Consider the following 27,515-nt stretch of genomic DNA (forward strand, 5'->3'; position numbering starts at 1 on the left):
ATACGCCACTTCACCCGGGACCCGAGTGGCATATTTTCCGTATGTCACCTTTGTGAGTGTCGTATCGTTCAATGAAGTCACGATTCCCGCCTTTTGCTTTTGTTGAATTGGTTTCTCCATATAATAAAAAGAACATTACACGTTGGCTCGAAGATATGAATTTTATGTTCTCGTGGCAAGAACAATATCTCACGAGTGAGCGGAGCTCACTCGTGAGATATTGTTCTTGCCACTCGAACATAAAATTCCTATCTTCTCGCCACCGTGTAATATCCTCTATTTATTTTTTTTTAATACGGTGTATCTGCACTAAAAATTTCCCGCTGTTAAACTGTTGAGAGAAAAAAGATGCACAATCGTAGCGCTTTGGCAGAAGATTTTTTATACGCCGCGGAGTAGAAATGAAGAAAATGGTAAAGGGAACTACAAAACACACCCATTTGTTTCATAAACGATTTTCTCTTTTGCAGATATTTGAAATAATTTCCCATTAAAATATTTTTCCCTGTGCTAACTACAGGCCCTTTGAACAACCGTTTGCCTTGTTGCTTAAAACCATTTACTTTTCCATTTAGAAAGACTCCAGCCTCATCTAAGCTAACAGATTGTTAACTTTTTCAGTCCTATAACATTGTATCTGATTGTCCCGTGGTCATCGCCAAAACAATTTTATAGTCAAAACATGAATTTGAGCCGCAAACACGAAACGCTAAACGCGAGGTGTGGCGGAATTCTTTGTGTTCATGGGGTGTTATACTTTGACGAGAATTGAATGACATTGGTACAACCACAATGCAGTCCAAGGTTATAATTTGTTTTTGTTCTAGAAAAATCTATTTCTATTCTTTTTTTTTTTTTTTGGAAAAACAAACAGCACTTCATGGAGGTACTGTTCGATAGCTTTCATTTGAATGGTCACATACTGAGGTTTCATCTACAGAATTAAATGTTAGAACCACCTTGTACAGCATAATAAACAGCGACACATGAAAGCACTGCTCAATAGTTTTCAATTGGATGGTCACGCACTAGGGTTTCATCCACAGACTTAAAAGTTAAAACCATCTTATACAGAATAATAAACAGTACCACATGAAAGTACTGCTCAATAATTGGTCTCATTAGAGTTTCATCTACAGACTTGTCACTACATCAATCGACTCCAGGTTAAAAAACTGACTCAAGGTTTAACGCTAGGAACGGAAAGTTAACAAGCTGAAGCCAGACCGAATTATCAACTTCTAAATTCTACTTGCAATACTTATAACCTAACAAGAAGACAAGTAACGAGAACAAGGAAAAACAATTAGTCATGATGTACCGAAAAATTCTCAGAACTTAAGATCAAAGGAAACGAATGAAAATCAGTGAGGAGGATATCAAGCCTTTAGTGTCGAGTGACTGGTTACCTGATGGTAAGAAGAGGCCGTGGGTCTCTGATCCGGGGAGGGAGCATAAATAATATTGAATTTTTATCGATTCTCAGTCGTTTTGTGTCATTGGAAAATGACATCATCGGTAAATGCGCCTGCAAGTCTGAAATCGTCATTGGTCAGCACACAATACATTCTTTGCGGACAAGAACGTGACGAGGGTCGGGGACGGCGAATTGTTGTTCTCAAAATGTACTCCCGACCGGTAGGGGGTGGGAAGTCTTGGAATGGAGGAGCTGATCGACGCTGTGGGGAAAGAAAAAGCGAAAGTGAGGAAATATGCGGAGAGAACAGACTTTGATAAGTTTCTGTAAAAGTTGAGGCACGTTACTGGTAAATGGAATGAAACTTAGAAGCAGCATGTTGTGTACCAAGGAAGAAAGTATCTGATAAACTGTTATCCAGTAACACGCCTTGTCATGCTCTTAACTCCTCTGTATATTTACGAATGACATAAATCGGCTTTGACAGAAAAGCCGGAAGTGGAAGTTATCGGTGCTCAATTTTCTTGCGCCAGTCAGGTGACTCTTGAAAAGATCACGAGGGTCTCAATGGGCTTAACCGTTAGCCGTAAAACGGGCCAAAAATTTAGCCCTTAGACGTAAAAATTGGACAATTTTAACCGTTAGCCGTAAAAGATACTAACCATAAAAAAAATTAGCCACGAAAGTGAAAATCTCAAGATCTCTTGCCAAGACTTTTTTTGTCTTGTCAGTGTCTTGTGGCTTGTAAGCTATACTAATCTACAATTCACGAGTTTAATAATAATACCTTTTTCCAGCCTGGAATGGTTCTAAAACCATAAATTTTTAACGGTTTTACACTTGAAAGAAAAGTTAATTTTTAACATTTAAATTTTTAAAATAATGGTTATTAAATGCTAAGATTTCTGTTAACCATAAAGAAAATAAATTAAGCGTTTACGGTAAAAGCCAACACCCCATTGAGACCTCATCATTATTTAGGTATTATATGGGTTGTAACCTTTCCTATAGGATGAAGTGTACTTCTCCGTCTAGATAACTTCTGGATGAAACTTTCTACTCTGACAAATAACTCACCGGTTGATTTGAAGATGTATCGTCGTCACTAGCAAACTGCATTTTCGCACTCTGAAGGAGAAAAAAAACAAAGCTACCGTTAAGAACGAAAAAGGCCTCATCTGTAAAATGTAAATTTATCCCTTTTGCCTGTGTTTATATACTAACGCAATTTTACGTCGACTGGTCAAAAAAGACTCAGGGCTAGTTTGTTCGAAGCCGGACTAAGGTTACACAGCACCTTGAGAGGGCTACTTTTGTCGAATTTTTTCTTTTTAAATTAACAAAAAGGTTTCTATATAATCTAACATTTCTCAAAAAATGAAAGTAAAATCTTAAAACGTGCGCGAGTTATTTAGACAATTATTCACGCTATTATTGCCTTGGAATTCCCGCGAAAATCGTTTCGCTCGCTATGAACGCTAGGGATGCCTTAGTTTCACTGGCTGGCGGCATATTTTGTTGATATACATCCGAGTAAAGGGGTGACATGTTTACAACTGTTCAAACGGCGAAAACTATTGTTTAATGTTGTAAGTTTACGGGTCTATAAAAAGATAACCTATAAGAATACAGAAAAACCCTGACACCCTCTGGGGATGCTTGCTGATTAACACTGAGCAGTACTTAAACATTACTGCACGGGTTTGATACTCGATTAATTCAGCCGAATGACAATCAGTTGTTTTCCGTTTCCGGGCTTCTTTCTTCTCAACAAAGGCACGGCCAAATTAGCGGATATTTTTTTCTCCGAATTCTACAGTTCATAACCTTTCTATTGATATATAGTTTGTGGTAGTTTCTTTAAAAACAACGCCGGTACGATTTTTTTCTGAAGGACAACCGCGAAGGTATTGTATAACCTTAAGCTAACCCAGGATTAGCGAGAATTTTGATTTCAGTTTTGTAACTTTTCTGTGAGGTTTCCTCTTTATATTGTTTGTCATTCAGTGTTGAGTTGAGTAAATCTCAAACTATACAAAACATAGACCAGTCTGGAGAAGCAAAGACCTGCGCACAGCTTCCAAAATTAGAATTTTCAACACCAATGTTAAGGCAGTTTTACTGTACGGTTCAGAGACATGGCGAGTGACGACAGCTTCTACAAAGCAAGTACAAACATTCATCAACAAGTGTCCGAGGAGAATTCTGAGAGTATATTGGCCTGAGGTGATTTCCAACAAAGATTTATGGATAAGAACTGGACAAGAGCCTACTGTTACCACCATAAAGAGAAGACGCTGGAAATGGATTGGTCATACACTAAGGAAGGGTGAGAGAAACATAGCGCGCCATGCGATGGATTGGAATCCGCAAGGAACACGAAAACGTGGCAGGCCCAGAACTACATGGCGCAGAAGCATACAGAAGGACCTGAAGGAGATCAACATGACCTGGTGTGAAGCCAAAAGAGCGGCTCAGGACAGACAGAAATGGGAAGCAATTGTGGACGCCCTATGTCCCCCATGGGACAAAGAGGACTAGATGATACAAAACATAGACGCCGAAAAGAATGTTTAAACAAGAAAAATTAATACTTTGGTTAACTTTTAACCCCGGGTTAGCGTTGACCGGCTTTCGTACAACCCGGCTAAGGTCTATCAAATACAGCTGCAGAAAGTCAGCGTAATCCACCAATCAGAATTCGAAGTAAGTATAAGACGGATAGCAAGCGCGGGAACACAAAGCAGTGGGTGGCTGGCGCGAGAAAACCTTTAACGGGTATCAAGCGCGGGAAAATGTGTAACGGAAGGCAAGCGCGGGAAAACATATACCTGTTGACACGCGCGGGAAAAACTATAATGGCAAACAGGTAACGGGCGACATGGCTCGCGGGGAAAAAAATGTCACAGGTCGCAAGTGCGGGAAAACCTGTATGGGATGGCTTGCGCGGAAAGACATGAACCGACACGAGAGAAAATGCGGGTCAGAAAACCAAGTATCGTGTGGCAAGCGGGGGAAAAGATGAAACCTGTGATAAACGCTGGAAAGATCGCATTAGATAACAACTTAATTGATAGCGGCGATCAGACAACAATGCACCCTAATTGGTTGAAGTACGTTGTACGAGCTCAACAAACGCGATAAAAGTAGTTCAGCTAGAAAACCACGAGAAGAGCTTTATAAAAAGTTCTAAAAATCTGCGATAGGAGTTCCAAGTAATTAGTATAGTCCGCCCTTGTTAAAGGAGCTGAGTCAAGGTATTTTGAGTTACACTAAAGAGATAATAATAAATTATAAAGGAACAAGGATGGTTAAGGAGTTTAACTATAATAATAATGAAGAAATGCAGAGCTATGGAGGAAAAAAAAGGTCCAATATCACTGTCACCACTGGGAAAACCAAACAAACCTCTTGTTTGGCGAACAGTCGGTGGATTACTCTTCCAGCTGGTCCTCTACCGGCACCAATAACTTCCACTTCCGGTTTTTCTGTCAAAGCCGACAAGAATTGTTCAACGTCCTTGTCTCTTCCTTTTTCCGAGAGTGCATCTTGAAATTTGAAGCGCAACGAATGGGCACGAGCAATTGCCAGTTCTGACAGCTTCAGTTGTTTTACAAATTCCTACAACAATAGATAATTTTTTACGTGGCTATTATCTTCTGTGCAGCTATGCTACAAGGTAAAGGCTTTAATTGCATTTTAGACTACGAGTAGTACCTCTTTCGCTTAGTCCGACGAGCGAGATAAACAGCAAGGAAATAATGGCCGCGCGAAATCCTGGGTACGCGCGGCCGTTTTCTTCCTCGCGTTTTTCTTTCGCGTCACGCACGATGGACTAAGAGAAAGAGGGACTACTCGTAGTCTAATTTCATTTTGACAACTTTGTTCGTGTCTCTGTTGATCTTCTCGAACGAAAAACCGCACGTGCAACTTTTTGGGCTTCTTTTTGATGGTTTTCCAAACTTCTCAGCCAATCAAAGAGTGAAAACCCGCATGCTCAACTTTGTGACATCTTTTTGATGGTTTTTCCAAACTTCTCAGCCATCCAAAATGAAAACAATCACACGTGCAACGTTTGACATCTTAGGGAAGTAGTATGTTTCCTATGTGACATGAAAACTGGTCCTGCTGCACCCCTCAACAGCATCAAAGCTCTACCCTTTGATAAACTCAATATTTAACAGCACAACAGTAAACAACTCTCCACAAAGGCATTAAACAAGATCAATTCTTCTGCATCCATTGTAAACCAAACACCTACGTCTCTTAAATTTTACAGAAACAACCCAGAACTTAGTCAGAACAAGGGTTATTCGTGATTTATTCAAAACAAGGAAATAAATTAAAGTTACGGTAACACGTTTATCCCTTGTTCAATTCGTACCTCACAACGAGGCAAATCTCGTGGCATTTCCCAAGATAACTTGCTGGCGTTGCTAAGTACTTCGTCCAGAACAGATGACACCGCAGGGATGTCTCGTGCACCTGGCAAAAGAGGTAAAATCAGTTCATGGCAGGCTGTAACGAAACCTGTTTTATTTTGTTCTGTTATTTGAACTCAATTTTGCACGTTATTATTCGGAAACCTCCTTATTGAACGACAGCGCGGTGAGCAATCTCTCGTCCCGGGGTCCGCCAAGATCCTTTTGATTAGGACCAAGAAATCGAGAGCTCTGGGATAATTTTGCTATGCTCTTTCAATGTTCAGAACTAAGATTATTGTAGCTCTAACAGAAACTAAATCGCTAGTGCTAATGAGGCAAACATAAACAAAGATTCCCCTACACAACAATCCAACTGATCTTGGGATTCTTAACAAAATGCTGTATTCAAATCAATATATGAAATATTATTATTGTATTATTTGCAGCATTTGTGTTGTCCATTAAATGGACAACACAATTTATAGTGTTCACAATAAGCAATAGCCTCCTACACAGACGCCCTTGTGCCTCGTCACGCACTCCTCCCCAACGGCGAGAATGTTCATTCAGAAGACGTGGGAGAAGAAAGATTGCATGACTAGCCCACAGGGCATATGCGTAGGAAGCTCCAATAAACATAGCAGAGTTCAATCCTATTAGACATAAAAACAGTCATTGTTTTGCTTACCAGTTGTCTCTACACGAAGAACTGCCGCGTGAAGCAACACAGGAAACAACTGGAAAGCGACTTGAGCAGGCTTGAGACCAGCGAGAAAGTGCAACACCGACCAAGGTAACACGGGACACTAAAAACAAGTCTACTGGCGGTACAGATGTAGTTTAGTGCTAAGCTTACGTTTATCGATTTTATTTTACATCTTTAGTCGGAAATTCTTCATTTTCGAGTTCCCCATAACTCACTCTGTTTGCCCTCCAAATTTTCCATAAACTAGTGGGAGGTGTGCATATTCCCAAGAGCATTTCATCACAATAGTTTATGCAAAATTTGGGGGACAAACAGAATGAATTGGAAAATAGAGAATGTCCGATACCTTTTCAGCTTCCTTAGTTTCGTCAAAGAGTCGTTTCTGTCTGCGAACTGGAACCGAGCGAGCACTCTGCCATACCTCCACCCACATATTGCCTGGAATACGCATGCGCAGGCTTAGGTGCCCCTCCTCTCGCCACTATGAAAAGCAATGATAACGAAAGTGCAATTTGATCTTTTGTTGTCATACAGCTCACAACAGGTTATACAGGCTACGTACCTTGCACAGGGGTTGTAGTTCTTCTACATGTCCAGCCTTCGCTTCATCCATTAGAGCCTTCGCGCTACTTGTCTGTTTACTCGGCGAGTCATCGTCCGGTATCTCGATGTCTTCTGTATCCCAGCCTTCCTCTAACGAGCTTTCACTGCTTACAGCTGAACAAAATAAAACAAAAACAACACCATTAAAACAAAAGAAAAAAATCTGTGCGGCCATGCTGACATTGACTGTCCTCAACGTAACACAAAGAAATCTCAAGGCCAACCACTAACAATAAACAACTAATCAAAACAGGCAGCGCAGGAAACCACGTGACGGGTATTAAGAGCGGGAAAGCTAAACATGCAAAGGGTTGCTAGCGGTAAAACATGTCAGGAGTGCAGGACGCGGGAATGTATGTAAGGGATGTCAGGCGCGGGAAAACGCGTGACGAGTACGAAGCGCGAGAAAACATGTAACGGTTTCCAAGCACGGAAATTACACGAGATTACATGTAATGAATACCAAGGGCGGGAAAACATGTAACAAGAGCCAAGCACAGGAAAATTCTAACCTAAGGTCCCCGCCACACAAACGCGTTTTCGTATGAAAACGCATTCTCTTTGATACGTTTTCACCTATCGCCCACACCAAAACGACCGAAAACGCTGACAAAAGCGGTTTCAAAAGTGGGGCCTTTTGAAAACGCTTCGTTTTGAAAACGCTCCGTTTCTAGTGTGGACAAGTGAAAACGGAGGCTTTTGAAAACGGTGCCGAGAAAAGCGTCATATACAGTCGTTTCCATCAGCGTTTTCGGGCGTTTTAGTGTGGACGACAGGCGAAAACGTAACAAAAAGTGTGCGTTTTCATACGAAAACGTATTTGCGTGGACAGGTGAAAACAAACCGAAAACGATAGTGAGGGCGAAAATATTGTTATCTTTATACCTGTTACGATAGTGGCGCTTGATTCTTCGCTTCGTTTATTAGTTTCCTTTCTGAGCCTTCTCAACTCTTCCATCTCCTCTTCTGTCTCGGGGCCTGGTATCCAATCAAACGGCGAGTACCATCGTACAAAATCTTCTAATAAAAAGGCCAGGATTTGCCGCCTAATGAGAAAAATACAGATCAGGAGCGGAAAGAACGTTTCTCTCATCCCATGTCAGCGCTTTATTAAAGGTTTCTGTGACATAAACCGACTAGGCTAAGAAATTGACAATTTCTTATGTTGTCTCAACAATCTTCTAGTATCTGTTTATAAACAAGGTTGGAGAAAGGTTATTGACTATGATTTACCATATTTAAATTAATTAACGTTTCAACTACCTTACTTTGTGGAGAGAACAAACAACGGCCATTTCCTAGTTAACTTGTGCCTCTGTTTCAAAATGAGTCCTCCTGCAAAACCTGAGTTTGATTAGCATGAAAATGAACCCGTAAGGGAAACATATTTTCATATGAATAGTTCCGCACGAAGACTCGTTTTGACACGGAGGCAAAAAGTGACTCAAAAATGGCCTATTATGGGTCCTTATCCTTTACCTTAAAAGCCTCCATGTCGGAGAGCAGAGAAGCGCACTGCATTTGAGCCCTTACGCGAGCTCCTTCTTCAGAGGTCCCTAATTGAGTGAGGATTTCAGCTTGTTCTTCTAGCATGTCTTCTGTCATTGGTGCTGGTTCCTAGCTCCAGAAAAAGGGAAACGAAATAAATAATTACAAAGGAAGCTAAACGAGTCACCCAAACACGAAGCCGCATCTATTCAGTCCTCGGTAGAGAATACTAATTAGATAATGAGACATGAATAATCATCGCAGTTATGTACACAACTTATGCAGCTGTGAAATTCAAGCATGAAAAAAATAACTGTGATATCTCACGATTTTTACCGACTTAACTAAGTGTAGATGTAGATGTAGAATAAGATCATTGATGTCTTTACATATTTCTCCGCAGTTCAAAGGTACGATCTCACATATGTTCACTTGCAAAACTAATCAGCTGAACAATTTTGTCATTTTCTGAACGACTGAAGTGCAAACACGGCACGCTGTTTCGCCGGAGAAATAAACCCTCAAAATGGCAGTCTGGCAGTTCATGCATTACATACAATTTCATTTTCACCAGCCATTCCTAACGTTAAACAGCTTAATTCTAAGCCACGATCATCAGCAACAAACCTACCTGGGTGATTGGAACTAAGAGCGGTTCTCCAGAAACGAGAAGTTTTAAATCCCCAAATGGTTCTTTGGCTCCTTCTCTTCTAAATACTAACGAATTATTATCAATGTTATCTTCATTCAAGTCATTATCTGTCCTTTTTGTATTTTTTACATCCTCTGCATTGCTTCTACTGTCTTTGTCAACTTCATCTTGGCTTTCAACGGCTTCGAAAAATTCGTCATCATCCGAAAAACTCGACTGCGATTCTAAACTTTCCATTTGAGCGTTAGAACTACTTTTACGTAAGCCTACATTTTCTGAATTTGAATCGTTGCTTTTAGTTCTTGTTTCGGAAGTTTTGTTGACGTTAGTTGAAAACTGTAGGCTTGCTGCTCGAATCTTGGAAAGCCGTTTTCTCTCGATACAGCAGTTAAGCATCTGAAAAGAAAAACATTGAGAAGATAGAATTAATAACCGATTCAAACGAAGCACAAAGAGACCACATAGTCGAACATTTTCCTTCAATTCGTTAACTGAAGAATACAAATCTAACTTGGGCAAGATGTCAAAATGTGTCGGCTTTCACGAATTTTCCCGCGCTTGGCAGCCGTTGCTAATTTTTCCCGCGCTTGGCACGGTTGCCTTCATCTCACTGATCTTTAGGGACGGTTTGAGGGGGTGGTGGGCAATTTCAAAACCAAAATTCATGCACAGCAAAAACTACTGAAAAAAAATCGTGCAAGGGGAGTTACGGGAAAAAAAATCAAGCATTTAAGTGCTTTCTTCTATCTAGGTCCTGTTTTTTATGTATAAAAAATTGTTGCACAACATAAAGGTGAGAAAAATATTTCATGCCCCAGTAAATTGCCCAACCACCTCTTATATACTCCGCTAGATATTTCTATATCTGTACTCTGTAGTATTACAACCAGTATTACAACTTAATGTCAAAGAGAAACAGTCTTTCTGGCAAATCTCTAAAAAATGTATTAGTTTTTAAATTTATGACAAATTTGGACGCAAGGCAGAACTTTTTGATCTTTTAATTAGCTTACCTACTGGAACAGAGAACAGCGGATTCATAAAATCACTACTCGCGAAGCAAAAAATTTACAAGGGAGAAACACAAACAAACCTGTAACTCATGATGAATTAAACAACTTCCAAGATTGGGGGGTTGTAATTTTAATCTGTGTAATGATACAAATAAAAAGCGTTTTATTAACACTCGATTTCTTTTATGATTTTGGTTTAAAACAAAGTACCTCTAAGGGTGTTTAGCCTCAAAAGGTCCTCAAAAGGAGAGCTTCTGTGGTCTCTTTAAATGGTATTGAGCCGAAAAAAATATGGCAGGAGATAATTTGTTGTTTTAGAATTGGTACCTCTTAGGGGTGAAAAAATTTCAAGCCACGCCCACAAAACAGGATCTTGGTATCTCTTAGGGGTTCTTTTCAAAATTTCCGATGAGCACCCCCGTCCTTTTTAGGTGGGAGTCCCCTTCCCCCTGGGGCAGGGCTGGAAGGTTGGTTTAAATGCCAATGTTCAGGAAATAAAGTTGTCGATGAATCGATCACTAAGAGTCAGTTCTTGATTTTTTTTTTTTCATTTTTTTTTTTCTTAAAAGTAATATATCCTTGGAGTGAGAAAAAAGTCATACTTTTTACTGTATATTGTATTAAATGTAGTTGCATTTCCAGTTATTCAACACTTGTTCATAGATCAAAACGATACTTAATAACCTGCAATGCAGCTATTCTTTCTCTGCATCCTTATTTATTTTACGTAACAAAAGTGGAGCATGTTTCAATTACGAAAATTCAGAATAATGGTAGCTATAATCACAGACAAAAGTGTTGACACCTCTGAGCAAAACAAATGCTTTCTATCGGCGTCCTTCCGTAATTTCAAAAAGCATCTTTTTTGTCGATAGCCAAACCCCCTCTCCCCCTTTTCAATGTTAAAATACGCTCCGTGGACATTGTCACGTGGCTGCAACATTGAAATGGGGAGAGGGGGGTCGAAATGTGAAAATTGGAGATTGAAAAACTCACCCATTCAATGAAACAGGTCTTTTTCAGGGAGTGTCTCAACTGCTTTTGTCCATGATTGTAGACTTGAACTCAAGACCCCCGGATTTTACATAAAATGGTGACATGGTCTATTACTGACGTCACAAAATGAAGTTTTACAGAATCTCTTTACCTTGGAATAAATATGTCATTTTCCCACCTATATCGCATTTCCAAGACAAACTCTTGCCATAGATGAGCCACGGCTCTTAAACCTGTAAAACGGGGTAAATACGAAAATAAGACCATCAGATTCTAAAGGTAAAGTATTAATATATTATCCAGTGACTGACGACCAGTGGCAAACTGGCAAAAATGTGACTGTATTTTTCACTGACACAGCACCTCACTCACCTCCATAGCTGTGATAAACTATACAGATACAAACAGCAAGGAAGAAGGTAAGGCTGTCCTCAGGCGCTGTTTTCAAACCACGAAACTTGTCCTGAAGAAACGAAAGGCAGTCAGTGCTTGTAATCAACCGAACTCTCTGTGCGCATTGCTGGCCTATAATTAACAAACAGCTGGACCAAGCCTAGGGAGCGAATAGGCAACGAGACGAAACCGAGTGGACAATCATTCTAATAGTTTTGGTAGACGTTCTAAAGGACTACAGTCGAAAACTTGTAATTGTAGTTTTTTTTAAGGTGGCTGGTAAAAGTTTCCGGCACTTTTCGAACAGCTAAACTTTGACGGATCAATACTAACACTTTCTCCAGTGATGCTACAATAACATTATGGAACAAATCCCCAGTCATGATACCATAACTGTATGACAAAGAGAACTACGGTAGTATTGATCCATCAAAGTGTAAGTGATGGAAAGAACTTGACATTATCGTCAGCCACTTTAGGTCAAAAATCAAGAACAATTTTCCTTGTCAAAAGCAACGTGAGTCGATCAACTAGAGTCATTCTAACTTTTACGACTGTGATTGAAAACACAGCTGTGTGTGACCATTCAAATGAAAGCTATTGAGCAGTACTTTCATGTGGTACTGTTTATTATGCTGTACAAGTTCTAACTTTTAACTCTGTGGATGAAACCCTAGTGTGTGACCACTCAAATGAAAGTTTTCAAGCAGTACTGACTTTCAAGAGGCACTGTTTGTTTTTCAAAGTTTTGCAAAATGAAATTCAGACTTTCTTCAAGTTAGTACTCAGCACTCTTGGTAAAGAACATCAAAATCAAGAAATTAATCTGTTCACACCTGAGGTCCCTGCTCCTGTTTAGCATCCTTGCTATTTTCCATTTTATTAAATAATAATTGCTGTTGTTCAATTTCTAAATCTTCTAAATCTTGATCTCCATCTGGAAATAAATGCTGTGGGTAGAAAGTGCATTTTAGATACAAACGGATACACAAACTGAACTAAAATCAAATAGAAACTCAGATTGAAGTTTACCTGATTTATTTGATTAAGCGCCATGGGCGCTTAATCAAATTAATATTAGAATTTTAGGTTTAGGATCTTAGACATTTTATCTAACAAATAAAGAAGTCTAAGCCGTGTATTACACTGAGATAAAACATGACGGGCATTTGAGAACACGAGGCAAATGTAGAAAACGCAAGCCTCAGGCAAATGTTTTCTACATTTCTCAAGTGTTCTCAAATGTCCAGAGTGTTTTATAACAGTGTAATACACGGCCTAGGCTTCTTTATTTGCTTTAGGATATAGAGGTAACGTGGCGAAAAACACTAAAACATGCTTTTCCTATGTTTTACACTCTGATAAAACATGGGTTTTCAACCAATCAGAGTGTGCAAAGGGTCCTATCTATATTATAACTGAATTTACTGTACCTGATGAATTTTTACCGTGTATAAATAATGAAAGTTAGTGCTTATTTGAGGTGGGCGCTTATTAAATTTTCACCATTTTCAGCAAGTAGTAAGTTTATTTTGCAACAAAACAGTAAATAATATCAACAAAACGTGAAGATGTAATGCCACAAAGTTTTGGGCGGGAGATTGTGCAGGTGAAAGAACTTTGTGCCCACATGGACGTTACAGTTGAAACTTTGTCGCGTACCCAAGTACATGGGGAACGGTAAGCGTCAACCACAGCGTACAAAACTTGATTTTTAAATTACTTTAATGAATCAGCTATCGTACACGTGCGGTGAAAACTACAAGGCAAATTTGATTGCGTAATCAGAAACGAACCTAAATAAATAACAAGCGAAAATAGAAATCATAAAAAGCAAAAAAGCGATCAATATGTACAATAGAAACTCACGTCTGATCCTGCGTTAGCGAGGTAAACACATAGACTCCAAGAAAATAACTCAAACTCCTGACTCCTAAACACTCGGATGACCCCAATACTGAGATGACTGCGTGAGTTATGTAAGCGACTGGCTTTTAAAGTAAATTGATAGCTAAATCACATGATATAAAATGCTCTGATTAATGATTAAAGGGCACGAACAATGAAACGATAGAAACGATAATAAAACTAAACAGAGCTGCAATGATAGAGTAAGCAAAAACGATCTCTTATACTTTGAGCGTTCAGCACACTCCCCGCCCAGGGATTCTAATCCTTGTTACTTATTTGTTACATGTCACTATTCAGTTTGGTTTTGGATCAACTTCTTCTCCGTCATCAGGCAATAGTAGGACAAGCTCCTTGATGGGTCGTAGGTAGGTCTTCCTTTCTCCGTCTCTAACAACGTCCACTTTAACCTTTCTAACTCTGTCATCCTCACTTCTTATGGCCTCTGAGATTCGTCCCAGTGGCCAGTCGTTGCGGTGCCGTGACTCGTCTCGCATGAGGACGACATCTCCGACGCGTAGGTCTCGCTGCATCTCTGTCCACTTCCGTCGAGGCTGCAAGCTTTGTAGGTACTCCCGTCGCCATCTCGTCCAAAACTGATCTGCTAGGAACTGAACACGTCTCCAGCGACGACGAGCGTATATGTCAGGGCGTAGGAACTGACCTGGAGGGGGTCCAGCTGGGCGTGTTTTCATTGTCAGTAACATCGCAGGAGACAGAGGTAGTGGGTCGTCTGGGTCGGATGGCAGCGCAGATATGGGTCTGGCGTTAACGATGGCTACCACCTCAGCCATCAGTGTGATAAGCAACTCGTGTGTCAGCTGAGGCCTGCCCAGTTCGGCAAACATAGCATCTAATACTCGACGGATGGTATTGATTTGCCTTTCCCACACGCCGCCAAAATGTGATGCGTGGGGAGGGTTAAACTCCCATTTGCATCCGTACTCCGTCACAAATTTCTCCACTTTCTTGTCGTTGAGCTCCGACACTGCTTCTCCAAGCTCTGTTTTGGCTCCAATGAAGTTAGTTCCTCTGTCGCACCTAAGAAGCGTAGCATGGCCTCGTAGCGCGAAGAATCTCCTCAGTGCGCAGATAAAGGCGCTGGCATCCATGGCTTCTAGGACTTCAATGTGTATGGCTCTACTGCTGAGGCACGTGAAGACCAGACCCCAGCGTTTAGCATTCGCGGTCCCTCCTCTTGTTTTACGCGTTTGCACCACCCAAGGGCCAAAAACATCGAAGCCCACGTTAGTGAAGGGAGGACAGACTGCCATGCGCTGGAAGGTCTGCCATGCGCTGCTCCAGTGGTGGTCCTCTTAGCTTCTTGCAGGGAACACAAGCTCCGACGACTTTCGTCACGGTGTCATGACCTCCGATGAGCCAGAATCCTGCCTGTCGAATGGCTCCTCCGGTAATCTGTCTTCCTTGGTGGTGCACCTGGAGGTGGTGGTGTTTCGCTACAAGCCGTGACACATGGTGATTCTTTGGCAGTATGATTGGGTGTTTCTCTCCGTACTCCATCTCTGCTCTCCTTAATCTGCCTCCGACGCGCAGGATCCCGTAGTTGTCAAGGAACGGGTCAAGGTGGTACAGATGTGAGCCTTTGAGGGATTTCTTTGCGCTGTGCTGAACTTCTCTCGGTAGCTCGGGCTCCGTCCTGGCATCTCGCAACAACTCCCTAAATGCTGCTCTCTGTGTGGTGCTTATTATGACGCGCAGAGCTTGATCCCACTCTTCGACTGTTGGAAGTCTACGTTTGCCCGGTCCTTTAGGCACTTCACTCCTAGGGTTAACTCCTCGTGCTTTGGAGTCTCTACGGCGTTTGAATTCTCTTGCCACAACGATAAGATTGGCGACTGCGCGCTGCAGGGACCTTAAGGAAGAGAACCTCTGGAATCTTTTTGCCCAAATGTCTGGTTCTTTGCCTCTTTTATCCATTGTGACTTTGGCCCTGAGCACTCCCTTGCGAACTTCAGGATCACTCGCGTCGAGTGTGAACGTTTCATCCGGTCGAGGGGTACCTTGTGGTCTTTTAAGGAATCCTGGCCCTCCGAGCCAGGTCGATGCCATTAACTTGTCAGGGGGAACTCCGCGCGTGGCCAAATCTGCTGGATTCTGCTCACTCTCCACATATCTCCACTGCTCTGGGGTAGACAGACTTCTGATTAGCTGTACTCGGTTGGCCACGTAGACGTAAAACCGGCGGCTTTCGTTTGTGATGTAGCCTAGCACTACTTTCGAGTCGGTGTAGTATGTCACCTCCGAGATCTTTATGTCAATTTCTTTGATAACTCTCTGAGCTGCTTGAACTGCTAGCACTGCTCCGCACAGTTCGAGTCATGGGATGCTTGTAGGGTTTACGGGGGCAACCTTGGCTTGACCGTAGACGAGAGACGTGGACATCTCGTTTACTTCGTTGAACTGGCGGAGGTAGACTGCAGCTCCAATGGCGTCCTGACTCGCGTCAGAAAAGGCGTGTAGTTCCACTCTGGTCACGGTGCCAAATTCCTTTGGGTGGTAACAGCGGGGGACAGATAGGTGCTGTAACTCCAGGAGAGAATCTCTCCAGCACGTCCACCGGTTCATCATTGCGGTAGGAAGAGGGTCGTCCCAGGCTAAGGGGGTTTTGTTCTCGGCTCTTCGCTCCCCCATGAGTACGAGCTGCTGTAGTATTTTTCTCCCCTCGAGCATGGCAGGTACCGCAAAACCGAGCGGGTCATACACAGAGTTGACAATAGACAAGACTCCTCTCCTGGTGAATGGTTTCTCCGGTGAACACACCTTGAAGGTGAAGGCATCCGTCTCCAAATCCCAGAAAACTCCTAGCGACCGTTGCGCGGGCAGACTGTCGCTGCGCAGGTCGAGGTCACGCACATCCTTTGCTCGGTCCTCAGCGGGAAAGGCTTCCATGACTTCCACCGAATTTGACACGACTTTGTGTAGTCGTAGCTTAGCTGTGGCTAGGGTGGCTTGTGCACCTTTCACCAAGTCTATCGCTCCTTGGGCGGTCGTCAGCGAAGCCAAACCATCATCGACGTAGAAATTACGGCATATAAAATTCTTGGCCTCCTCGCCGTACTTCTCCTCGCCGTCTACCGCCGTTCTGCGAAGTCCATACGTGGCGACTACGGGGCTCGGTCCATTGCCAAACAGGTGGACGTTCATGCGATATTCTGTGACGGGTTTCGACGGGTCATTATCCTCGAACCACAGGAAACGAAGGAAGTCTCTGTGTGCTGGGTCTACGTGGAATGAATGGAACATTTGTTCGACGTCGCACATGACGGCAACATTCTCCTTGCGGAAACGCATTAGAACTCCAATGAGGTTGTTCGTCAGGTCAGGGCCAGGTAAAAGCACTTTGTTTAACGACACTCCTCTAAACTCGCAACTCGAGTCGAACACAACGTGAATAGTGTGCTTTGTGTTATGGTAGGTCGCGAAATGCGGTAAGTACCAAGAACGCCCAGGGGGAGGCGGAGCGTCATCGCGCGGGACAGGAGAGGCGTGGCCCTTCTCGATTATCTTGCCCATGAACTCCAGGTAGTCCGCTTTCATTTCAGGTTTCCTGTTGAACGTCTTAAGAAGCCCTTGTAGGCGTTGCATGGCTTGGGCTCGGTTGTCTGGCATTGTCTGGCGTTCATCACGAAATGGCAAGGGCATTTCCCAGTTACCACTTGCGTTCTTGTGTATCCCTCTCTCCATAATCTCTAGAAAGGCGCGGTCCTCGTGGGAGAGACTGGGCTCGTTGTCGTTTCGCGTAGTCTTGAAGATACTATCAGGGGGGCGCTCCAAAGGGGGGTCTGTGATCTTGAATTGGTTGGGGCAGGGCACCAGTTCGTAGCTTCCGTCTCCAGGCTCCTTCTCTCTCCATGTATTAGTGGACAGATTTGTGAGGCGGGCGAGAATGTGCGCAGGGCCACTAGGGAAGTCGAGGCACATCTGACCACTGATAGTCCAGCTGAGGGCCAGTCGCTGCCCCCAGGGTGCTCCTCTCGGGCCATTCCTGGATTCCCTAACCTTTAACAGTTCTGGTGCGTCCCGGCCGATTAGCAAGTGAACTTTGGCAGTCTCATCTAGGGGAGGTATTTCGCTAGCTATGGCCGTCAAGTGCGGGAACCTCCTCGCCATGCTTGGGGTTGGAATCTCACGTTTGTCCTGTGGGATGGTATCGCACTCAGTGAGGGTAGGCAAGACAAACTCTGCTCCACTGATAGACCGTACTGTGATGCCAGCTACTCGCCGGCCGTATTTCTCCTCTCTCTCACCGCTGCATGTGGATAGGAAGTATTTCTCTAGGGGCCCACCTGCTCCGAGGTCGTCGGCTAATTCGCTGGTGACGAGAGAGCTGTTGCTCTGCTCATCGACGATGGCGTAGACACGCTTGGTAAGGTGTGGGCTACGCTGGCTATAGACGTCCACCAGCAGGGTTTTGCTGCAAGACACACCTCCTGTAGGTTCATAGAGTGCAGTGCATTTCGCGCTGACTGCTTCATTCTCCGGTTTGGGGGGCGGCCGTTTCTCCTTGTGCAGTAAGGCACTATGGCGCTTGTCCCCACAGATCGTGCACTGTATAGGCGTGTTGCACTCGCTTGCAATGTGAGCGTTGCTGAAACAGCGAAAGCACAGGCGCGCGTCCATTATCCACTGCGTGCGTTCTTCCAGTGTTTTTGCAGCGAAGGCCTTGCACTCCGATAGGTTGTGCGCGCTGCTTTCGTGATATGGACAATGCTTACTCCTTGTCTCTCTCTTTCCGGGATTCTCCTTCTTCTCTTTTCCGGGAACTTCGTTGTTTTCAGCCGGGGATCGAATGCCTGTCTTGAACAATTTATGATCTCGCTCCCTGCGTTGTTTTGGCGGGGGAACGTGGGCACCATCCTTACCAGCGAGGATGTTCGGATTGTTCTTGGTCCTGGCTTGTTCCTGAACAATTTTGGAGAATCTGGAGAAGGGGGGGGGTACATTCCTCGGTGGCTGTCGGAATAATTCGCGATTTCTTTCTCCCATTTAGTGCGGACGAATTGTGGTAGTTTCTCGACTATTGGTTGGATAGCGCTCGGGTAGTTAAGGCATGCGAGTCCCGGGAGAAATGTCACTTGACTTTCGATGTCAGCACAAAGATCTGCGAACTGTTGCAGTTTATCGTTTTCGTGCTCGCTGAACGTCACTGTGTTTCGCAGGCGCTCTAGCAGTTTGTTACTGATAACCGCAGCGCTTCCAAATCGCTTCTCAAGTTCCGCCCACAAATCCCTTAGCAACGCGACGGGATCGCGCATTTGTCGCTTCCTGTAATTGTCAACCAAGCGCTGTGGTGCTCCGCTAGTGAAACTTCTTAAGTAGTTAATTTCCTGAGTTGGGGACACATCAGTATCCATTAGCATGGCTTTAAAGGCACTTCTCCAAGGGTGAAAAAGGGTAGGGTCCCCCGAGAACACATCAGGTTGGCATTTCGGGAGATTTTGCCTAGCCAGACCAGCTACTATTTGTTGGTTCACGACTGTGAGAGAGTCAATTAGCTGACTTCCGGTCATATCTTTGAACGGAGTCGAAGCTATGAGTGGCTGTCGATGGAAGGCAGTGTTTCGATGCTCTCTGTGATCTTCGTTAGTTAAATTCTGGTCTGGCGGATCTGGGTTTGGAAGGAGGGGAATTCGCTGTTGAGGTGTTTTTTCCGATGTCTTTAATTTTGGGGCGGCGGACAATGGTGGCATTGTTGTCTCTGACGCGCTTAGTGGATCATGTTCGCGCTCGTGGCGAAATGAATTTCCCGTGGGTAGGGGGCCAGGCGTGAGAGAAGAGTGAACCCATTGTGAAGTGCGCTGCTCTGTCTTAATTTTGGGAACTTTGAACTCTGGCAATTCTGACTCCCTTTCTAAGTCTTCTTCCAATAGGGCGTTCTCAAAAACTTTGAGCTTAGCATTTGCTACCGCGGCTTTTTTATCCGCTCCTAAGATCGCCATCTCGGACTCAAACCGTGCATTCTCTTGTTGACGAATTCTTTCTGCCTCTGCGTCGCGCGTCCTGCGCTCGAGTTCTTTTTGCGCTATTAGCCGCGTGTATTGAGCTTCTTCTTTCGCTGCTTTAGCATCGGCTAGCGCTCGTAACCTAGCGATTGTACTGCTAGTTTTCGAGACTGATGAACGGCGCGAGGAGTGACGAGAAGAGACAGATCGTAACTCCAACAATTTGCTGGATTGTCTACTAATTCTATTTTTTAACTTCTCTACAAGTAAGAGGGCCCTTTCTAAGATATGGTTCTCTTCATCGAGGTGAGCTTCTCCTACGTGATCTTCGTGTGAACCTTGGCCGTACAGGTCAAGCAACTCCTTCAACAGCTTTCCGAATTCTTCCGAGGCGACTGCGAGTTCACGCGCGACGGTCTCGATTTCGCTGTCCTCGCTTAACTCTTCTACCGATTTCATTACACTAAGGAGCCTTTTACGAGATTTCGTAATTTCCCTTCGTTTATCTTCAACGGCGTTTTGCAGGGCCTTCGGTGTCAATTTTATTCCCCTTTTACTTCTAGCTCCGGTCTCATTGGTTCCGCCGGCATTTGGCGGTTCTGCATCTTGGCTTGCCATCGTTGCTGGCTCCGTATTTAAATAGTAAGATACGGCTTACCTCCTTTCGTCGATCGCTCAGACTTTTCACTGTCGCGTACCCAAGTACATGGGGAACGGTAAGCGTCAACCACAGCGTACAAAACTTGATTTTTAAATTACTTTAATGAATCAGCTATCGTACACGTGCGGTGAAAACTACAAGGCAAATTTGATTGCGTAATCAGAAACGAACCTAAATAAATAACAAGCGAAAATAGAAATCATAAAAAGCAAAAAAGCGATCAATATGTACAATAGAAACTCACGTCTGATCCTGCGTTAGCGAGGTAAACACATAGACTCCAAGAAAATAACTCAAACTCCTGACTCCTAAACACTCGGATGACCCCAATACTGAGATGACTGCGTGAGTTATGTAAGCGACTGGCTTTTAAAGTAAATTGATAGCTAAATCACATGATATAAAATGCTCTGATTAATGATTAAAGGGCACGAACAATGAAACGATAGAAACGATAATAAAACTAAACAGAGCTGCAATGATAGAGTAAACAAAAACGATCTCTTATACTTTGAGCGTTCAGCACAAACTTTGAGGAAACGTCCAAGATTTTCATGACTCTCAGACAATGAGCTTGGAGATTGTTAGCCAGTAAAGATATGATAATCAATTCTCCTCTTCTGCACTTATTATTGTTTTTTTTGGAAGGGGGGCGGGGTAGGGGACTTATTCGAGGCCAGGTGCTTATTGACTGTTCCCACCTAAGGGGTGCAGGGTGGGAACTTAATCGAGGTGGGTGCTTATTCAAGGTTCGAGATTGGGTGCCTCATTGAATAAATACGGTAATTACAAACAGCACAAAAACTGTAAACATTGCCTGGGCCAATAGAAGTTTGCATGATATAGTCAAAGCTGAGCAATGCATGCCTTAAGGATTTCACGCAGAAGTTTCCCAGGGATAGGAAATTCCTGTGAGCTACGTTCACTCATGGCTGATATTCTCGATGTTGCCCTGGAAACAGCAGTAGATAATGATGCCACATGCGGGGCCTCTGTGAGTCTCTGCAGAGCATGGGTTATATCTGCCACGTTGTCTGAATAAAATAAACAGCAAACGTTTTCAACATTGTAAAATTGGTATTTTTGATGATGCCAGTACTAAATTGCGACTTTTAACTTGTATGGGGAAAAGCCTGTTTTGAAAACTCTTGTTACAAAAGAGGTGAAGAGAAAATTAAAAATAGCAGACATTTCAGGCCCTTAGGCTAAATTCCACAAAGGATGTCATGTCATGTATCCACTAAGATATTCACTTGCGAATCAATAAAACATCATTGTTTCAGATCATCAGCAGTACATGTCTATTTGCCCTTACCCTTCCAGGTAAGAGGGGGTCTTGGAAACGGCCATAAGCTGTTTACTTTTGGTTTTTGTGCCACATACTGTAATAATAAAAGTACTTACTAACTTAGCTTGCTTGAGCCATATTGTGGAATATTGGCCCTTGCTATTTTTGTACAGACCTTGCTGTTTTTGGTCTGTACTGCCACCACCTTGGGCCAATATTTCTCAGCACGGCCCTTGTGCTCAGTTGGTAAGAGGACAGCCATTAAAAAACAAAACAATAATCGGAACTAACCTAATAAGCACTGGGGATTGTCATTCATTCTCGCTCTCACACACCACTGAGGGGCATGACAAGGGTCTAGATCACTGAAACAAAAAAAAAAGCTCAAGTATTCAAGTTTAATCTCTTAGAATGAAGCAGACTAAGAACAAGTTAACAACATCCAGGGTAGCAAAAACTCTCTATGAAAAATAAAGCACTTACAAGTAGACAGAATTGTCAACAATGACTTCTTCAGATAGGCAAGGCCACGTTGTTGACAGATGAAGCTCCCTGTTATAAAAATCCATGAAAAAAACATACTATTGTTAAAATTAAACGTTCAGCGAAGTAGAATCTTACGATTTTTTTTCGAGCTATATGGGTATGTGCTGCTGTAAAGGGTGTGGTTTTCAGGCTGTTTAGTCTGGGATTGGGTATACATGTAGAATTCAGACAGTGTTGGTCTAGAATGTGGTATAATTTTCCGAAGAGAGGCCAGTGTAAAAATAATTTGGTGTAAAACAATGTTCTTTACTTGGGGTAATAATAGAAACTGAAACTCAGAAGTGACTCTGTAAGATATTGGTTTATTTAACGTAAGTTGTACTATGATAGTTCGCCAACGTCTTGGGTCGATTCACCAATGCTCTAAGTCACTTTGCCAACGTCCTGCTGGTCAATTCACCAACGTCAGATATCCAGTACTAACGAAAAAAAAAGCTGCTTATTGATGTTTGGAATGCAATCCTGATCCTTGGGTGATCCTTGGGTGATCCTCGGGTCAAGAAATTTTATTTAAGCCACTGCCAGTTTCACTTGACTGACTTTAGATCAATTTGCATGTTTTTGATAGTTTCACAAGCCGACTCGTGGGCACTACATCGCGGTAATTTTCACGGTGAAAATTGACAGTTTAATACCAAAGTCCAATGACTTCCAAAAGTTTTGCAACTATCGCACCAATTCGCTGATAATGCATTACAATGTAAATTAACATTATATCTTTTCCTTTTCTTCAGAAGCAAACAGAGTTTGTTTTCATTTTCCAGGCCTATAATTGAGTTAGAAATAAAATGGAACATCAAGTAAATAACAACAGCAGTTGTATTACAGTATATAGTGTCAAATATTTACAAGCACTAAAAATGAAGGTAAACTTTTATTTAGACGTTGGCTAATTAACCAGTAGGACATTGGCGAAGCGACTTAGGACATTGGCAAATTGATCTAAGACGTTGGCGAACAAGTCGTTGGCGAAACAACTCGTTGGCAAAATGACTGGATACCGCCTGGTCTAGTAGAGGGTTGCAAAATCAAGCTGATCATGTTCTAGTATACAATCAAAGGCTCCTTCGAGCTACCTCATGGTATGTGGTAATTATTCTATGAAGTACTGTCCTTTGCCTCTTTTAAAACTAAGAAGTGTTGCATTTGTAAGGTGTCAAGTTGAAAAGTGCATCATGTTAATAAGCAGCCATTAGTTGAGCATGTTTATAGAAATAAGGTCTTCATCTAATATATATAACATTTTGACAGGAAACACTGGTAATCCTTTTAGTGTCTTTTTCTCTGTCTGGATTATGAACATCAGCAGTGCAAATATTGTTTTGACAATTTGTGAAGATTTCATTAGTTTGTACATCAGCACTGGATGTGTTAGGGTTTTGAACAAACTCACCCCACTCTTCATGGGTTGTGAAGTTATGCCATCTAGCCATGCATTTTGCACTTTTATGCCTTCGGTTTTAAATAATTCACTAGTGTCTATAACATATTTGGCTGCATCTAATACTTTCTTAGGTCTGACAATCTGAAACTGATAGTGATGCTTGTAACCAAGTCGCCTTTTAAGTTTTATTGGAGTGGTCTGTGATTTGGTTCTTGGCCTTGGGAGACAATGAACAGTCGAATTTACATCACTTGGCACATTGACAATGTTTCCATGAATAGACAATTGACCAACCCTAGATAGTTCACGGAATTCTATAAACGGTATACGAGGTGATATTAGTCGCTCTTATAGTGATGTGAAATTCAATACATTAGGCTTACAAGGAAAACCCATCTCATGTATTCTCTCATGTATTTTCTTCTGTAAGCTTTACATTTTTCACTGTTATTAACTGGTTTGTTTTCATTTGCATTTCTTTGTTTGTTTGCTGTTGTCACTTATCTCCATTGTTCTGTTTTCTACTATGGAAACATAATGAAATTCATCTAGGTGTCCAATGCAAATGTTTAGGGCATTTGTAACATTCACTGGTTCAACAACAGTAACTGGAGAAAAAGTTGGATTTGATTCAGCAATATGAATTGATAAATTAAGACAATTGGCAACAGCTTGAATTATGATAGCATCAGCCCATGTTCCTTGACATGACTTTCTTTCCAAATAACCTTGCCAAGAATGCTCAGTTTTACTCTCTATAAAATTGTTCAGGGTGATTCACTAAATACTGAATGCCAACACTGCGCACATAGAAATGACTATTAGGATTTCCATAGAGTTGATGTGATACAGCCCTAAAAAAGCAATCACCACCTCCTTCAACATCAAGTGCAGTTCTGCCTAACTGAGACAATCTGAATTCTAATAAACAGACAGAATTTGTGGGTGATATAAAAGGTACTGATATGCAATACCGGTACTCATTTGCAGGACCAGGATTTGACTCCATATCTCTACTCAATGATATGATTCTGCTCAAAAAATGGTACGTTTACATTTGGAGCTGCCTTAATTTTCTGAAAATATTACCTTCAGCTATCATACAAAACAGAGGCAAGTTTTTATGCTTTGGAGTTCTTGTTCAAAAAATACACAAACTTAAACTTTGTCTAATGAAATACTTCTTTGAGAAAATCATGAATTTTAAACCTCTATATCACTCTAAGAAATGACAACCATGGTATCCACACAACATAGCCTTCAGCTTGGAGGATTTCGTGACATTAATTTCTAATGTATAATTTCAGCGACATTTTTTTAAATTTTTTATTTATTTATTTATTTTTTTGCCATTAGAAAGTCTGGTAACCATTTTGTAAGAAATTATGGAGGGTTCTCTTTCACGTGTCATTCTAAACTGAGGATGGGAGACAATGGTAGCTCAGAATTCCATACATTCACATTTTTATCTGCATTTCTGTACTGACAATTACTTGACAACTGAACTGGTATTTTATTTTGATTTTCAAACTGCTCGGGTATTGTAGGATTACCTTCGATAATCAATTGCTCCTGACCTTGGTGTATTTCAGGTGGTATTCAGCAGGTAACAGATCATCTGTTTGGCATTTATTTGTTGTTTGATATTTTGTATTTGTTATGGTATTTGTTATTTGGCGTATATTGTATTTAGCATTTGTTTGGCAGTTGTGTTCAATCTCTATAGCTTTAAGTCCCAGCGAGAGGGGAACTTGACGAAAGCTTCATCGATCTCCTTTGTCATGTGACATTTTCCGAACAGATTCCCAGCGAATTGCGAAATATTAAAAGCGCATTTAATTTTAAATCATACGTCCTGCGAGTATTTTTAGAAAATTCAAAATGCAATACAGTAGAAGGAGGGCAGCTTACCTTTTTCCCCAGACCATAAAGCATTCATTTCGAATAGTTCGTTTTGTGTATTCTATTCCTCGTCATCCCAATGTATCTTGGAGACATCGTAACTTTTAAGACTTTAAAACCTATTTCTTTCCCCTCGAGCTCCCTTAAGCACATTTCCTGTTCGTTTGTGAGGTCTTCAAAAGTGTACTTTGATCAAAGATGGAGCGAAAGGAAAGAAAACTCGCCTTGACAATTTTTGCGTCGGGCTCGACACAACAGACGCCATTTTGTAAACATGTACTGGCACCTTTGTCCCACCCCCTCCCCCCACGTATATGAACATAAAACAATGACACGACTTTGTGACAAAACCAAACCTAGTATGGGGGACAAGGGAAAACGTGTTTAATTCATGTTTAATGCGTATTTAATACATAAATTAATTGTCTAAAGGGAATGGAGTGACAAATCCAACCATCACTATATCTCATAGTATGAAGTGCATACCATGAGGTTAAAAGGGTTACAATGTCCCAGCAGAACACCCCTACCCAAAGATTTATAGAGTGTCCCCCCAGATTTTGCTAAGCTTACCTTATTGGATCTTGACATGCCCCAAAAGGTAAAGTTCCCAGGTTGTTTACTCCGACTTTACAGTCCAAACTTGAAGACATATCAGGGGGCTCTTGTGGCCAGGCATAATCTGTCCACTCATCCAGTATGTAAGTAAAACGAACAGTTAATGTGACAGGCGGGACAGGAGAAATTGGACACGCCTAGAAGAAAAACATTTAATACAATTTTCAAGTGGTAATATTTATTCTAAAATGAATCTCTATCCTAAGAGATGTGGGTTTCTAAAAACACTTCTCCAATGGTTACAGAGAGGTATGCCATATCTATTAATTATATCAACTACTTGCCTATTGATAGCGGAGCTCCTGGCGCGCGAGTGGAGCCCCATACCTTAGAAAATTTGGTAACTCATCAATCCGAAAAATTTTGGTTGTCACGTGACGTACGTACATACATACGTACGTAGGTCCGTCCGCATGCCAATACCCTGAAAACTAAGAGAGTAGCACCATTACCATAGCTACATCTTTGATTTTGGGCGTCCATGCTATTGTTAATTGACAGCTGTCACAACAAGCTACCCGCTGACCAGTATCACGTGACTATATTGCGGCTCAGGTTTAGAGCTCATCGAGGTTGCGTGTTTGTTCGGCTGCATCGATATTCCACAGCAACTGTGATGGAAAGGGACCCACTGTGACCATCATTAAATACGGCAGCTACATATTTGGTGGATATACTGACGTGTCCTGGCACAGTAAGTATCATTCTACTACTAGTATACCAATGCAAATGCTGTAATCTGATTGGCTGAGCCATTGTACACTATCCGAATTTTTGAAAGACATCTAGAAACAAATGGATAATCCAATTTTTGAGAAGACTAAAAGGATGGCAGTTACAGTTTCTTAAATTAAAAATGCTCGAAATTTATAATTGTTAAGTACGCGTGTACACAACTGCAAATGTCAAGTTGACAATTCAGTCCGCACGAATTCTCTAAAGGGTGAAGTTTAATGCTTAGACCGGAAATAATTGGAATCGTTATTTGAAGGAAATTTCAGTTAGAATTCTAGTAAAGCAATTGGGTTATGACCTCGAGAGTTCTATGAGGTGATAGTTGATTCGGCCTTCGGCCTCATGAACTATCACCTTAAAGAAATCTCGAGCTCATAATCTAATTATTAATTAGAACTATCGTCTCCCTAAGACTAAAAGGAGCAGTGCCTCGGCTGATATATCCTGTTTTAATAAGTATGACCTGGAGTTTGTTATAAAGGTGCTTATTTGGGGAGCAGGGATGGCGCAGTGGTGAGAGCGCTCGCCTCCCACCTACGTGGCCTGGGTTCGATTCCGGCACGGTGCCTTATGTGGGTTGAGTTTGTTGTTGGTTCTCGCCTTGCTCCGAGGATTTTCTCCAGGTTCTCCGGTTTTCCTCCCTCCACAAAAACCAACATCTCCAAATTCCAATTCGACCAGGATAGAGGACCTGCATGAAAACCAGCTAAGGCTGATGTGACTTCCTCTATAAATACTGTAATTTAATATCTTGCACTGATAACATGGTTGAAGCTAGTACCCAATGTTTGTTCTCAGTCCTTTGTATAGAACCGCCG

The 27,515-nt window shown here is 42.1% G+C and overlaps 1 protein-coding gene and 1 pseudogene across 2 annotated transcripts; both read right to left on the reverse strand.

Moving 5' to 3' along the window:
- Nucleotides 1–301: 301 nt before the first annotated feature.
- LOC145469261 (rab3 GTPase-activating protein catalytic subunit-like) lies at nt 302–26,718 on the reverse strand (annotated as a pseudogene). The gene is made up of 20 exons (XR_014042292.1): nt 26,644–26,718; nt 25,918–26,145; nt 21,996–22,064; nt 21,800–21,877; nt 21,438–21,476; nt 21,092–21,314; nt 12,529–12,642; nt 11,672–11,762; nt 11,451–11,532; nt 10,384–10,438; nt 9,270–9,686; nt 8,630–8,767; nt 8,036–8,196; nt 7,110–7,264; nt 6,894–7,028; nt 6,530–6,647; nt 5,802–5,902; nt 4,826–5,038; nt 2,495–2,545; nt 302–1,679 (listed from the first exon to the last, which is right to left on the reverse strand). The product of XR_014042292.1 is annotated as a rab3 GTPase-activating protein catalytic subunit-like (transcript).
- On the reverse strand, nt 15,938–18,641 carry LOC145470643 (uncharacterized). Its single transcript, XM_081454459.1, has one exon. It carries the CDS (start codon nt 18,605–18,607, stop codon nt 15,938–15,940), a length of 2,670 nt encoding a protein of 889 aa, XP_081310585.1. The 5' UTR covers nt 18,608–18,641.
- Nucleotides 26,719–27,515: the final 797 nt, after the last annotated feature.

This window comes from Orbicella franksi, chromosome 15 (assembly GCF_964199315.1).
Source record: "Orbicella franksi chromosome 15, jaOrbFran1.1, whole genome shotgun sequence".
NCBI lineage: Eukaryota > Metazoa > Cnidaria > Anthozoa > Scleractinia > Merulinidae > Orbicella > Orbicella franksi.

Bases quoted from the DNA above. Each gene is read 5' to 3' on its own strand.
- LOC145470643 (XM_081454459.1), bottom strand. From the start codon at position 18,607: ATGGGAGAAAGAAATCGCGAATTATTCCGACAGCCACCGAGGAATGTA.